This window comes from Giraffa tippelskirchi, chromosome 2 (assembly GCF_054371585.1).
Source record: "Giraffa tippelskirchi isolate mGirTip1 chromosome 2, T2T-mGirTip1v1.2.pri, whole genome shotgun sequence".
NCBI classification, from domain to species: Eukaryota; Metazoa; Chordata; class Mammalia; order Artiodactyla; family Giraffidae; genus Giraffa; species Giraffa tippelskirchi.
The window spans coordinates 100,877,733-100,893,184 of NC_137276.1; the positions used below are offsets into that span (position 1 = coordinate 100,877,733).

The 15,452-nt window shown below is 45.1% G+C and overlaps 1 protein-coding gene across 1 annotated transcript in view; it reads right to left on the reverse strand.

Moving 5' to 3' along the window:
• The window catches only part of BFSP2 (beaded filament structural protein 2), a 74,184-nt gene that overhangs the window by 18,144 nt on the left and 40,588 nt on the right, over window positions 1-15,452 (reverse strand). Inside the window, exons 2-4 of the mRNA XM_081569818.1 lie at window positions 8,648-8,730; window positions 2,823-2,979; window positions 1,703-1,864 (exon numbers count right to left, since the gene is read on the reverse strand). Of these exons, the coding sequence (XP_081425944.1) occupies window positions 1,703-1,864; window positions 2,823-2,979; window positions 8,648-8,730 (402 nt within the window). The remainder of the gene's footprint in view (window positions 1-1,702; window positions 1,865-2,822; window positions 2,980-8,647; window positions 8,731-15,452) is intronic.

Here is a 15,452-nt window from a genome sequence, read left to right on the forward strand (position 1 = left end):
CGTGCAGTCAGAATTGAGACCCACTCAATGGTCACCAAGACCTCTGAGCAACTCTCTTGCCTTCTTTCAAATTCTATCTTATTTTTCTCACTTCCTTTCTGCTTCCCTTCCTCTTCTGCTCTTTCATCCTCTGCCTCAGAATTCCAGAGTCATGAATTGGTGGGAGATGGAAAGGGAAGAACAAACCCTGTGCTTTCTATTTTCTGGTTAATTCCTTTCTTACTTCTGAGGTCTAATAAAAGATGCTTTCCCTCCACTGATATAAATCATACTATTTAAGAAAAGTTTGAGAAATACTCAAAAACAAGAAAGAAAAAACACCACAGCATAAAATGGGTCCCTCACTTAAAGACAACCACTGCTAATGCTAATACCTTTATATTACAGGGTTTTTTCTTTCTGATTTTTTTTAAAAAAGGGAGACCTTTTCTTTATAGTTTAATTAAGGTATAATTGTGCTTAAGTTGCTCAGTCATGTCCAACTCTTTGCAACCCCATGAACTGTAGCCTACCAGGCTCCTCTGTCCATGGGGATTCTCCAGGCAGGAATACTGGAGTGGGTTGTCATGCCCTCCTCCACGGGATCTTCCCAATCCAGGGATTGAACTCAGGCGTCCCACATTGCAGGAGGATTCTTTAGCATCTGAGCCACCAGGGAAGCCCAAAGATACTGGAGTGGGTAGCCTATCCCTTCTCCAGGGTCTTTCCCGACCCAGGGTCTCCTGCATTGCAGGTGGATTCTTTACCAGTTGAGCTACTAAGGAAGCCCTAAATTATATAATTATAAAGATACAGTTGAAGTACAATAAACTTTCTTCTGACTTTTTCTTGAGGCTTAGCTTCTTTGTTTGAATGCTTTATCTACTGGGTATAGCAAGGGTCAGTGATTACAGTCCAAAGGCCAAATCAGGCTCACCCACCTCCTGTTTCTGAAAATAAAGTTTTATTGGAACACAGCCATGCTCACTGGTCCTTTCTGTCCACAGCAGGTTTCACACCACAGTGGCAGAGCTGAGTACTGCAACAGAGGACCTCTGGCCCAGGAAGCCTCAGTATTTACTATCTTGTTCTATACAGAGCAAGTTTGTTGGCCCCTGGTACATACCATTCTGTACTCTCTTTATTACCCCCATTTTACCTTATTGCCTGAGCAGTCCCCATACTGCTGTCAATGCTTCATAAATCTAATTTCTAATAATTGCCTGATATTCTACTGCATGCTCAGGTTGTGGCTTACTCTTTCTCCTGTTGTTAAACATTTATTTTTATCTGTTTTCCCTCTCAATTTTTTCACCATTGTAATAATAAATGCTTCAGTGGGTCTATATGGATGTAAACTTTATCTATATTTTCAATTATATTTTTAGGATGGGGCCTAGATTATTCAACTGGTAGGTAGGGGCATTTTAAGACTCTCGATACATACCATCAAATACCTTCCTCAAAGATGTCACACTGGTTTACGCTTCCCAATAACTCAGGAGAGCACCCACATGCTTGCCAACATTGAATATTAACATTTTAAACATTTTCTGCATTTAGACAGGTAAACAAAAAACTATTGTTTTAAATTGCATTTTTCTTTTTCTGTCTAATGAGATTGAAATGGTTGCTTTTCTTCTTTCACATGTTGGCTGCTATTCATCTTTGCTCGGCCTCCTTCTGCACAGGGCAGAGTGAGGGTGCTGGTCTTGCCTCTCACCTTAGCTTGGAGCAAGGCTCCTGCCTGCACCCGGTTCTTTTCAACATCTCTTTCCCAGTGAATTCTGATCGTCTGAAGGATGTCATCCAGCCCAGTGCCAAGGGGAACATTCAGTTGTTCCAGCTCAGACCCTGCCAGCTGTTTGTACAGCATTTTCACATCCTGAAAATGACAACATACACCTCAGTGAGTTCAAGAGGAGAAAGAAAAGACATGAAGTTCTAGCAGCCAAAGCCCAGCTCCATGAGCAATACTTGGCTTCTCAGTCTGCAGCTGCCAATCATGGGGCTTCACAGAGACAGGCAGCTTGGGCACCATATTCTCTTTTCCCTACGATGCATTTCTTAGGCTGGTCTTCACAATCCCAGACCCACCCAAAGCAAAACTCAAAATAAATCACAACACAGAGGAAGTAACAAAAGCAAGATGAAACTTATGAATTTCATCAAGTCAGAGTAGGTGGAAAGAAAGTTAAAGATAACTGTGAAGTTTTAAAAAAGGGGTACCTTTTAAAAAGGATGACGAACATGGAACTAAGAACAGGAGGAAGTGGTTAGCTTAAGGTTGGACAAAAGAAGTAACTTCCCAATGTGAACATGGTTAAGTGGGTTTTCACTTTTTCAACTGCAAGCATTTTAGATCTTGGATCAGTGACAGGTGTGATGCAGTTTAGAATCAGTGCAGTTCTGCAGGACCCTGGACCACATCACCATTGGTGGGCCCCTTTGGTCTTGTCACTCTGATCTGACCTAATTTTACTATAAAGTGTGACTAAGCCACAGCCTGGATCTACTTGCAGAGTTATTTCGTTTGTTCTGTCCAGTGTTGAAAAAAGGTCCGAGCTAGACACTTCAGGACATGCTCCCTTTATTTCAACACACATTCCATCATTCACTGCTGCCTGGACCTGCTGCCTCTCCATTTATGTACCTGCCCGGTCCCTGAAGCAATTTGAGACTCAAGATAACCTCACCCACTATAAGAATCAGAAAATATTTTATTGGCATTTTACCCACAGCCCAGGGCAAGTGACACAGAAAGGCTGTTGTCACTTGCGTTGTGAAGCTCAGCCAGACAGGTGAGGGCTTCTGGACCTGTAGACAGCCCAGTCCCCACCTACCTCTTCATAGCTCCTGGACAGAAAGCCGAGTTCTTCTTTCAGGCTTGCTATTTGACTCTGCAGATCCATTTTTGACGAATTCGCTTCATCAATGACTTTATACAGAGAGTTAATTTCCTCTTCTGCTGCCTTTCTAAATGGCTGCTCATTTTCATACCTGTAGGTAAAAGAACCCAATCAGCAGGAGTGGATAACCCCAAAGAAAAACAATTAGATTATAAATGTGATCAACAGGCTAATTATGGGATAGTCAGGAAGTGAATATTAAAGTCAGTGTTTCAGTGGGCTTGAAAGAAAGAAAAGAAAGTGAAGTCACTCAGTCGTGTCTGACTCTCTGCAATCCCATGGACTATAGCCTACCAGGCTCCTTTGTCCACAGGATTTTCCAGGCAAGAGTATTGGAGTGGGTTGTCATTTCCTTCTCCTCAGTGGGTTTGAGGGCACTGTTAATGCAATTGTTACATATTGACTTATTAAAATGAAAATGATTGCAGCCAACTGCTGAAAACAGGGCACCTGGGCTAACAAAATATGAGCCTCATGGAGCACTGGAAGCAAGGAGCTCTAGGGAAAGCTTCTCCAAGAGACCATATCTAGGTAAGCAGACCAGTACTGTTATCATTGTTCTAATTTGTCATCCTTTTAACCTGAGGATACTTTAACAAGCATTGCTGAGAATCTGCTAATTACCAGGCTATGTGTTAATAATCTCAAAATGAAGAACATGTTCCTCTCTCCAAAGAGCCCATGTAAAATTTCAGGGGCCAAGAGAGGGCTATAGATGAGTGACGAGGTCCAGGTCCGGGCCAAAGTGAGAGGTGGGGATTGATGTGCCTAGGAATACACATGCTTCAGCAACAGGGGCGCTGCTGCCCATCCCCTCCCCAACACTGCAGCATCAGAAGGGGAGTGCCTTTCTCTTCTACAGAAACTGGAGCCCTGGATTTATATGTGAACTATGCAATAACACGGGGCTTGCCTGGCAGCTCAGATGGTAAAGAATCTGCCTGCAGGAGACCCAGGTTTGATAACTGGGTCAGGAAGATCCCCTGGAGGAGGGCATGGCTACCCACTCCAGTATTCTTGACTGGAGAATTTCATGGATAGAGGAGCCTGGTGGGCTACAGTCCATGGTGTCACAAAGAGTCAGACACTACTTAGTGACTAACACACATGCAATAACACACAGACACACATACACGCACAGATACAAGTGTGAAGCCATCACCTCTGAGTCACTTTAATCTCTGGTTTGCATAGGCCTTTTTTTCTAACAAGTATCCAACAGCTTTTCCAATTTCCCCCAGTGTCACTCTTTTCCTCCACCTCCATCCACTCAGTCACATTTCATATGTTACCTTCATCTATCCACAGAAGGGAGACATCTCATATCTCTCATTCCAGAAAGTGTCTTAATGTCTTAGAATTTTAAGGAACTTTAGCGTTTTACTATTAAAGCTCCTGCCAGGTGACAATTCCTTGACAGTGTTATTGATACGTGATCATGCAGGTTCGGCTTCAAAACTTCCAGCAATGGAACCTCATTGCCGAAGGCCATCAGGCCATTTTTGAATGATTCTAACTACTGCAAATTGCCTCCTTCAAGAGCTTTAGTTTCCATTCCTATAAGAGTCTGAGTTCCATCCTCTGCAACACCTGAAGTTAGTCTAAATCCTTCACTGGCTGTCCCCAAACATTTGGAGATACTCCCTTACTCTCTCATCCTGTCTCCATCCCCTCCACCCCTCCAAGACCTTTCTCCTTCAGGTTAAACATTCCCACTTCCTTCCCCCATTCTTCACATAAATCAGTTTTCATATCCATCATTATCGAGGGCAGGGTCTATGACCCTTTCCATTTTGTTTTCCCAGCACCATGTTTAAGATATATTTGTGGAATGATTAGAAATCCTCTCACTGGTCTACATCCTTCTTAAAATGTGATACAGAGAACAAAATGTAAAACTCCACATATTACCTGATCAGTCCAGAGTCCTGTGGGACTGTCTGCTCCTTTGTTTAAACCCTTTAATTCTATTCATCACACACCCTAAGATTTGCATTGTGAGTTTCTGTTTGTGTTTGTTTGTTTCAGTTTGACCAGCTGTATTTGCTGCTGACTAATCAAGGAGATCCCCTGAACATTTTTCATAAAAGCTGCTTGAAACCCAGTTTTCCTGTCTTCTCTAAGTGCACCTAGTATTTGAATCCCAAAATAGGAGTTCATGCTTATCCTCTTACAATTTCATTGGCCTATTATTCCAACGTGTTGGGACCAGAATCATGATTCTGTCAGTCTACTCTTCACCACCCCTACTGGCATTGGATCATTGGTCATTTTGTCACATCTGCTTTCAAGCACCTTGCAGTTAAAAATAGTAAATGAGGAGACTGAGGACAGAGCCCTGTGACATACCACCAGAGACTTCCCTCAGAGCTGGACCTGTGTCTTTGAATCAGCACTCAAGTATGGTTTCTGAAGCATTTTCCTGTGTTCTATATGTGGGATTACATTTTCTACCCAAATGTATTCTTTTTTGAAGGATTGTATTCTTATTAACATTTAGTCCCTTTGGAGACAAATCCTGTCCCTCGAGCTAAAATGGAAAGCCACTCGTATAATGGGGATTGGTCCCTTTTGACCCAAGTTGGAAGAATCCCTCATGTGCATCTGCAGTCCTGTTTTGCTCACCTGTCCAGGGAGCCTGGTCCCTTCCAGCACATGATCCATTCAGCATTACTGGAGGTTTTGGTCCCCTACAGACCATTTTTTTGGAAGTCCTCTGAGGATTTGAAATATCTCTGTGACATCCCCCAAGGCTGGTGTTAAACTTTTAGCCTTTTTTACCACCCTACTTTGAGTGGTGCTTCAGTTAGAACCCCTGGGTGCTCATGGCACCCAGAACCATCTTGCCTTGACCTGCAGGCCTCCCTGACACAATGGTGTCTATGGCATCTCATCACTTCTGCTTGACTGCTCCACCATCAACTCAACTCAGCTTCCTCAAAACGAAACTCATTATCAATGCCTGAATTTTAAACAAGCTTCCCCTCCCCAATTTTCCATTTCATTCAAAGAATCACCAGTGTTCTAAATTCCTCAAGTTCAAAGCCTGGAATTTACCTTTATCCTTCTCTCTTCAGGCTGTCTAAGTAGATAATTTTCAAATCCAGCCAGTTAGTTCTTCAACCCATCCCTCAAGTCTGCCCACTACTACCATCCCAGGCCAGCCCTGAACTACACCTGGCTTCTAATGTCTTCCCAGACTCACAGTATTGCCCACAGAGTGACTGTACTTAACCACACTGAGTCATCTCTCTGCTCAGATGGCTTGTCGCATCCTCTGGCTCCTCAATAATCTGATAAACTGACTTTCCAACCACTGTCCAAATCCAGACCCTTCACTCCCACTGTTTCCTACTCATTTGCCTGCCTCTTCTCTCTACCACTACAAAGCTTCCTTTAAAGCTCAAGTCTGGTCATGATGGGCCAGTGCTCAGACCCCTTCTGTGGATCTCCTCTGCTCTCAGATAATGTCTGAGAATGGCTGACGTGGTCCTCCGGGATCGTTTGCTCTGCATGCCCCCATCTCCCAAGCTGCTTGGAATTGCACTAACATACCATGTCTTCTTATGTCTTCCCAACTTGGCTTATGCTGCTCATTCTGCCTGGAAAGTCACGTGTCCTTTATTTGCCTGGTCAACTTCTACATGAGTTCAGGATCCAAATCAGGTATCACCTCTTTTGCCAACCCTCCCTCATTTGGGCTCATCTCAGTGATGGCATATATGCTCAGTGAGACCACTGTCTGCTCACTCCTCTATCTTTGACATTAAACTATGGGCTCACTGAGGTCAGGAACCATGCCTGATTCACTTCACTCCCAGCACCTGGCAAGGGGCCTGGGATAAGCAGACATTCAAACACATGTTAAATTCATTCATTCACTCATTCAACAAATGTTTGTTGAGCGTCTATCTCATGTCCTCTGTTTTAGGAGCTGGTGATACACTGGGGCACAAAATAGATCAAACCCCTCCTTTCAGTGAGCTTACATTCTATTCTGTTGGATGGCGGGACGAAGGTATGTATGAATGTATGAATGAATGAATTAATGCCAGAGGAATAAGTGAATGAAAGACATTTCAGTCAGATCCTGCTTTGTCACACTTAAATAAATTCCACCTTAAATTTAGTGTGAATGGTTTGCTATTTACTGGTGTTTGTCTTTAATTGTGCACTGAGCCATCATGACGGGATGATGGATCCACTTCTTTGTGTGCCTGTAACCTTGGCTACCAGTGCTGGGTAAATGGCAACCCTGGCTGATTGAGAGTCTCTTTGATTTCAGAGTGGCCGCTAATGGAGGCCTTTTAGCAGGTAGAGGAGCTTGGTGTCAGAGAAAGGAAAAGACTAGGGGTCTGAGGAGATGGTGGGGATTCCCTTTTTCATCAAAGTTCAGTTCAGTCCCTCAGTAGTGTCCAACTCTTTTCGACCCCATGGGCTGCAGCATGCCAGGCTTCCCTGTCCATTACCAACTCCCGGAGCTTGCTCAAACTCATGTCCGTCAAGTTGGTGATGCCATCCAACCATCTCATCCTCTGTCGTCCCCTTCTCCTGCCTTCAATCTTTCCCAGCAACAGGGTCTTTTCCAAGGAGTCAGTTCTTCCCATCAGGTGGCCAAAGTATTGGAGTTTCATCACAACACCCTTCTTATTCCTAAGATAAGAATGACTGTGGGATCACGGTCTTCCCTACAGACTCCCAACTGTATGCCTTTCTTCTTCATCTTTGCCACTTTAGGAAATAACTATCCCATGACTCACCCATTTGCTCAACTCCCAAGACACTTTCCCCACAAAATATTCTCAAAATCACTGTGCTCATCCATAAAAGGGTATCTTCATTTTCCTTCTCCATTAGGCCAGTGTTTTGCAAAACTCGCTCTCCTTCATGATTTTGCCCTAACTGTTTCTCTCTTTTATCATTATTTACTTTTTGTTGTTCCTCAAATTCATCTACTTAAAAAGCAAACCTTAAATCAGCAAACTATAAAGGCTCTTTATATTAAATAAATTTTAAATTGATACTATAAATGGTAGTACTGTAGTGGAAAGACAGTCTCATGGGCCATAAACAGAAGGTAACATAAAGATCAATGACTATTAAAAATAAAATGTTAATCTTCATACCACTTAAAATGATCTTCAGTAGCCACATTTTAGGAAATACTGTATTAGACTCCAAAGAGGTGGTTCTCAAGGCTAGATGGACATCAGGAAAACCTGGGGAACTTTAAAGATACAGAGGCCTGGCCCCATACCTGGGACTCTATTTTAATTAGCCTGTGGGGCTTGTGTACTGGCACTTTCATGTGCCCAGGTAATTCTTATATGCAGCTGGGATTGAGAAGCATAGATCCAAACCAGTAGTTCTCCAAGTGTGGTCCCAGGACCAGAGAATCAGCATCATTGGGACCTTGTTAGAAATGTGAATTTTAGTTACCACCTACTGAATCAGAGACGCTGAGTGTGGGCACAGCCATCTATGTGTTCTATCAGCCTCTCAGGTGATTCTAATGTACAATGAGTTTTGAGACCCCCTGCTCTAAACCAAGTGACACTCGTGAAATCTCTGAGGCCTTAGACCTATTTGTGTCGACAAGGAGCACTTGAGTGGGGTAGTCTTGGCTTTGGATTCTCCCAGGACCGCTGTCATCCCACCCAGCCTTCTGTGACACTGAGGTGCCTGCTGCAGGCACATTACCCAAGTGGCCCAGGAGTCCTGGGTGTGGAGGGACAGTCCCCTCTGCTGCAGAGTGTTACCTCTCCTTAAAGTCGTCCGCGCCCGCCTGGATATTCTCTGTCTGGAGCATGAGCCGTGCGTTTTCCAGGACTGCCTCGCCCACCTAGAACGACCACACACCGAAGGACAAGGTCACTGCCACGTCTTCCCACTTCCCACTGGGCGTCATGCTGGCCACAGGGGCTTTGGGGCACTGAGAGCACTTTTCTCATGGCAAGTATTTTTAGAATTCAAGTGTCCCTCTTTAAGAGAGGAGGAGATAGACACTAAAGTCTAAAATCTGGACGTATTTTAAGGGCTTTTAGGGTTGGATTTTGGAGCAAAAAGATTACTCAAGGCAGACTTGTCCATTGCCTCTGTCACAACGACAAGCTTTGGGCTCTCCAGAGAAATCTCTGGCTCCTTAAACAAAGTTTCACTGGCTCAACCTAGTGTCTCTTAACATTTTCTAGTCACGGATGCCTTGAAAAGCTGATGAACTCTCTATACCAGTGCTGTCCGACAGAATTTTCTGTGATGATGGAACTGTTCTACACTGCGTGGGTCAGTAAGTGGCCCCACGTGGCTATGAAACACTCAAAATGTGGTAAAGGCAAGTGCAGAAGGGGAGCATTCAATTTTATTTAAACTTAACTATTTACATTTAAATATATGCTGGACAGCTCTAGAATTCTACCCACTCTGAAAACAAACATGTGAACATAAACACTGTACATACAGTTCAGAAGTTTCATGGAGAAGAATGGTTTTTCAAACTTTGACCACAACACCTCTCAAGATCCCCACAGGTGGGAATTAGGGGGATGGTCCTCTTTTTAACCTGAGAAACTTCTTTTAAAAAACATATATTTTTTACATATTGGCTTTTGTATAATCTTCAGTTTGGGCTGGGGGATAAACTAACTGGTATTTTAAAAGAAGGAGGCAAGAGGCTCTCTTGGTGGCTCAGTGGTAAAGAATGTGCCTGCCAATGCAGGAGACACAGGTTTGATTCCTGATCCAGGAAGATCCCACATGCCCCGGAGCAACTAAGCCCCTGTGCCACAATTACTGAGCCCATGCTCTAGAGCCAGGGAGCTGCAACTACCAAAACCTGTTTTGCCCTAAAGCCCTGTGCTCTGAAACAAGAGAGCCTTCACATCGAGAAGCCTGTACGCTGCTACAGAGCAGCCCCTGCTTGCCACAACTAGAGAAAAGCCCACACAGCAACGAAGACCCAGCACAGTCAAAAATAAAAATAAATAATAAAAATTTAAAAAATGGAAGCAAATCTGAGGAAACTTTCTGGAATGATGAAGATGTTCCAGGGACTTCTCTGATGGCACAGTGGTAAAGAATCCACCTGCCAATGCAGGGGACATGAGTTTGATCCCTGATCTGGGAAGATTCCACATGTTAGGGAACAACTAAGCCCGTGCACCAAAACTACTGAGCCTGCACATTCAAGAGCCCACATGTCACAACTTCTGAGCCCATGTGCTGCAAATACCAAAGCCAGAGTGCCCAGAGCCTGTGCTCCACAACAACAGAAGCCACTACAGTGAGAACCCCGTGCACTGCAATGAACACTAGCCCCCACTCGCCAAAACTAGAGAAAGCCTGTGCAAAGCAACAAAGACCCAGTTTAGCCAAAAAAAAAAAAAAAACACCAGATGTTCCATATCTGGATCTGATGATTACACTGATAAATAGTAAGTAAAGGGACTTCCCTGGTGGCTCAGATGGTAAAGAACCTGCCTGCAATGCAAGAGACTTGAGTTTGATCCCTGGGTTGGGAAGATACCCTGGAGAAGGGAATGGTTACCCACTCCAGTATTCTTGACTGGAGCATTCCAAGGACAGAGGAGCCTGATGGACTACAGTCCATGGAGTCACAAAGAGTCAGACACGACTGAGTGATTAACACACATAATAGGCAAAAATTTGTTAAGCTGTACCTTACAGAATTGTGTATTTTACTATATGTAAGTTATGTTTTCGGCTTCCCTGGTGGCTCAGATGGTAAAGAGTCTGCCTGCAATGCAGGAGATCTGGGTTCAATCCCTGGGTTGGGAAGATCCCCTGGAGGAGGGCATGGCAACCCACTCCAGTATTCTTGCCTGGAGAATCCCATGGACAGAGGAGCCTGGTGGGCTACAGTCTATGGGGTCACAAAGAGTTGGACACGGCTGAGTGACTAAGCACAGCACAAGTTATGTTTAATAAAAATACGTAAAATTGAAAAAATAAAATGATGCAAATGACTGTTTTAAGCTCTTATCAGTCCTTTGCTCTTAAAAATAAATGAGTTGCAAGTTCTTTGCTGACTTGGTGAAGGACTTCCAGCACCAGAGGTCAGAGACTGGAGTGAGACGAGAAAGAATGGGGAGAGGGAGACCCCAGTTTCCTTCTCCTCTGTGTGTGTCAGGGTGGGGCTGGAGCAGTGAGAAGGTGAGGTTGCTGTTGGGAAATCAGTGAAGTGGACAAATCACACAGGACGACCCTACCGGATCAGAAAAGCACCATTCTTTCTACCTGGAGCTGGGACTTGGTCCACCCTGTGCTTCCTGTTTCCCCAGAAAAGACTCATCTCACTGTGCTGAAGTAGCTCTTCCCAGGTCAACCCCTTATTCATTGCTGTGTCCCCAAGCTCTGACTTGCAGTGGCCATTCCATCAACACCTGGAGAAGCACCAGGGTTGGTCAGGAAGCAGGATGGGGTGAGGGGAAAGCATGGGTAAAGGCTTTATTGTGGTTTTCATGGGAAGGAATGAGCATGGCAGGGTAAGCAGCTGGGATTGGCTGGTTTGAATAATTTCAGTGGTCTCTGCGCTATAGTGGTGGTCTCCAGTTTTCTGGTACATAGCCCTGAGTGGTCAGAGCAGAGGAATATTGCTTCCTGGAAGGTGAGAGCCAGCAATGGAAGCCAGGTTGGGGTACTGACTCAGAATGGGCTGATTTGCATCTTGAAGTCATTCTCCCAGGTAAGTGGTTACTATCTCTAGGATTTGCTAATCCTGTGAAGGCACAGTTTCTGCCTGTCAATGAGGTCCCAGCTGTCAAAGTATCAAGAATACAGACAATAAGAAGACATAGTTATGTTGTTGAATACAGTTCATTCAAGGACTCTGGCTAAGTGAGGCCTCTGAGGATTAGCTCTGGCAGCTCTGAGCCAGCCTTCTCTTCATCCTCTTCACACACTGCCACCCCCACATCAGGAGCCCCTTTCTTTGTCTCTGGATGCTCAGTGACGCCATCTTGCAGATGATGAATTTGAAGCTCAGGGCACTCACTCTGCTCATTTTCTCACAGTTGTACCCCTGGCAAATATTCCACCCTGGTATGGGACCTCGAGGCATAGAAGGTGTCCAGATTGTGGGCTCAAAAACCCTAATATATGTGAAACAGAACACCATTCCATGTTCGATGCATGAGACAAGGGCTCAGGGCCGGGGCAATGGGATGACCCAGAGAGATGGGATGGGGAGGGAGGTGGGTGGGGGGTCCAGGAAGGGGAACACATGTAAACCCATGGCTGATTCATGTCAATGTATGGCAAAAACTATTACAATATTGTAAAGTAATTAGCCCCCAACTAAAATAAATAAATTTATTAAAAATAAATAAATAAATAAATAAAAAACCCTAATATAGAGAAGATGGTTTCAGAAGTGCTCTAAACTATGAGGCCATGCAGGGCCAATGTGGGCAGATCAGGCCTGCAGCTTATACCATTTGGAAGACCACCTTTAAGAAAAGGAACAAAACAATGACTAATGCAGGACTTCCCTGGCAGTTCAGTGGTTAAGAATCCACCTGCCAATGCAAGGGACACTGGTTCGATCCCTGGTCTGGGAAGATCCCACATGCTGCGGGGAAACTGGGCCTGTGTGCCACGACTACTGAAGCCTACATGCTCTAGGGCCCGTGTGCAACTACTGAAGCCCTTGGGCAGCAAGGAAGACCCAGTGCAGCCTTAAATAAATAAGTGTGTGTGTGTGTGTGTATACATGCAGACTAAGGTGGGGTATACAAGTGAGGGAGCTCCAGGTTTAAACTATTCTCTTGGGTACAGCTCCATTTTGTGTCTGCTTTTAAAACTGGGAACCGAGGGGGTGGGCAGAAAAAGTTAAAAACAAAACCCAACCTTGGGGCATGAGTGGCGGTATGTGTGTACCATATTCAGAGGCACACAAATCTGGAAAAGCAGAAAGATGCTTGGGGATGCAGTCACCGATGTCTGGTTGTCCAGAATAAACACACTAGTTCTTACATGTGCTGTGTTATGGCTGGGGCGTGGCTTGTGGGAATCAGTGACCTGCCTGGTGGACTGCAAACTCTAAGTAGGAGGCTGCCAGGCGCCCTGGCGCAAGAGTCGGTAGGTGGTGCTGGCTGATGGGAGGCAAGGCCGAGGTACTGCCCTTGCTTCTCCTCCTCACCCCAGATGAGGACAGGAGGCAGCCTGGGACCATTTGGACGCTGCCCAGCAGATGGAGTGGTTCTGTCCTAGGAGGCTGGGCAGCGCTGGGCTCCGGGAAGCTGGGGGCCTTCCTGCTTTCACTGTTGTTTAGTAACAACAAGGGATTTATTCGAGCCTCAGAGGGAGGCTAATTATAGGTCCCAACTTGCCAAAGCAGTTTGCTGGCGGTGCTACCCCATGTTCACAAACGGAATCCTAAAATAGACCTCCAGCCAGGGCTGAGCCACGGAGAGCCGTCCTCTGTCCTCCTGTGGTCCCTCAGACCCGCAGAGGCCAGGCGTCTGGGTGTCGGTGGCTCAGCACCCGCAGTCAAGAAAGGGCCGGGAGGCCAGTCCAGGGCTGGGACTCGGCTAAGGTTTAGCACAGGCTGAGGACTGGGATTGTGGCCGAGGCCAAAAGTAAGCATGGAGACTGCAGTGGAACAGGGACCATCTTCATCTCTATATCTGGGAAAACCACCTTCTCTGGGGCTGAGGACAGACATGGAAGAGGAAGGGAAGTTGAACTTACTGCCCGTCCACACGTGTGCCCTGCCCATGTGCTGGCGCTGGCTTGGACTGGCTTGTACTGGCTTGCCAGGGCAGACTGTTAACTATTTCAGGAGTTTTGTGAGCCGGTTGTTAAACATAGCCATCACGAAAATTTTAATTATGTGAACTTATATGTGAAATTACATGTGCTGTATTGTGCTTAGTCACTCAATTGTGTCCCACTCTTTGCAACCCCATGGACTGTAGTCCCCCAGGCTCCTCTGCCATGGGCATTCTCCAGGCAATAATACTGGAGTGGATTGCTATGCCCTCCTCTAGGGGATCTTCCCCACCCAGGGGTCGAATCCAGGTCTCCTGCACTGCAGGCAGATTCTTTACCATCTGAGCCACCAGGGAAGCCCTACAATTACATAAATTATATTAAAAACAAAAGTAATAAATACTCAGAATACAAAAGTAATGGATACTCATCAGTTCCAAGCTGTTTTACTATGTTTGACTGTCATCTCTGCTTTTGAGGTTATTTGTTTCTATTGTATCTATAGTGATGTGTGGACAGGGAACATTGCTTGCCATTCCAGTAAACAAAGAATGTTGCCTGCCATTCTATTAATAGTTCTACAAGGACCAAGCCATTGGCTACTGCAGCTGCCCCCTACCCCCATGGTGCACCCTGAGAACCCAGGATGGAGGAAAACAGGAAGCCTTCTATGCTTTGGATACTGGCCTTAGATAGTTAAGATGCATATTGAAGGAATAATTTCAATGAACTCAGACTCTTCATCTCCCTTTATACATAAAAGCACTGAAATCATCAGCTTGAGATGTCAGTTTCTTATGATTAGCAGTAATCTTTTGATGTTTGTTTCCTAGCATAAAACTCCTATATCCTGCAGCTTACCTTATCTCTTCCAAGCAGTTCCTCAGAGCTATCCGAGAGGCTGTCTTCTGGGCTATAGTCCTCAGTATGACCCCCAAATAAAACTTAATTCTCAACTCTTAGGTCGTGCATTTTTCTTTAGTAGACAGGTGAAACTGTGTAACACTGTCCTACATGCATCTCTTTCCAGCTCTTTATCTGTGTGGGTAGCATGATGTCATTGGGTGAGAGTAGCTCCACTAGGGAGACTGGCAAATATTGTACCACAGAACCTTTTATCCATGGAGAGCCAGCTGTTAAACAGATCTCAGCTCACCAACAGTGCCCCACCTCCCACTCAGTACTTAAATTCACAACTTCACTAAATGCTCATGCCCCCCCACCCCCCATGCTGATATCAACATACCCATTTTACAGATGAGTATGCTAAGGCATATGTTAATTGCCCCAGTGGCACAGCTGGAATGTGGCAGAGCCAGAAGGCCAAGCCAGGTTAATGTGACTTGAAAGTGTGCATATCTTTGTCATCAGTTTTGGAAACCAAAAGACACATGAGAATCAAGACAGACTGTTGTGGAGGACTGTTTTCTTTCTTTGCTATAATACAGAAGAGTCAGGATTTGGACTCCATCATGAAGACAAAGAGACATCTTCCCTACTGTGTGTGAGAATGCTAACCAATCAATCCAAGCCATCTCCCACTCTAAGTCCCTGAGCTTTCATTTCTGAGCTCTGGAAGCTGGGAAGAGCTGAGGCAGATCTGTGGTCTGACTTTGAAGGCCCAGAGGGCTCGTGCGGCTGCATGCTTTGCTGTCAGGCCCTAGACAGCAGAGGTCATTTGTATTTAAGACTGCAAGAGGCATGCGTTAGCTATCTGGTCCTCTTGGATTTATGGCTATAGGGGATGTAAATTAACCTCACTTCTCCAATCACCTTTTCTTTCTGGGGAGAAGGCAATAAAAATACCACACACTAAGATGTACAGTCTCTGACTGA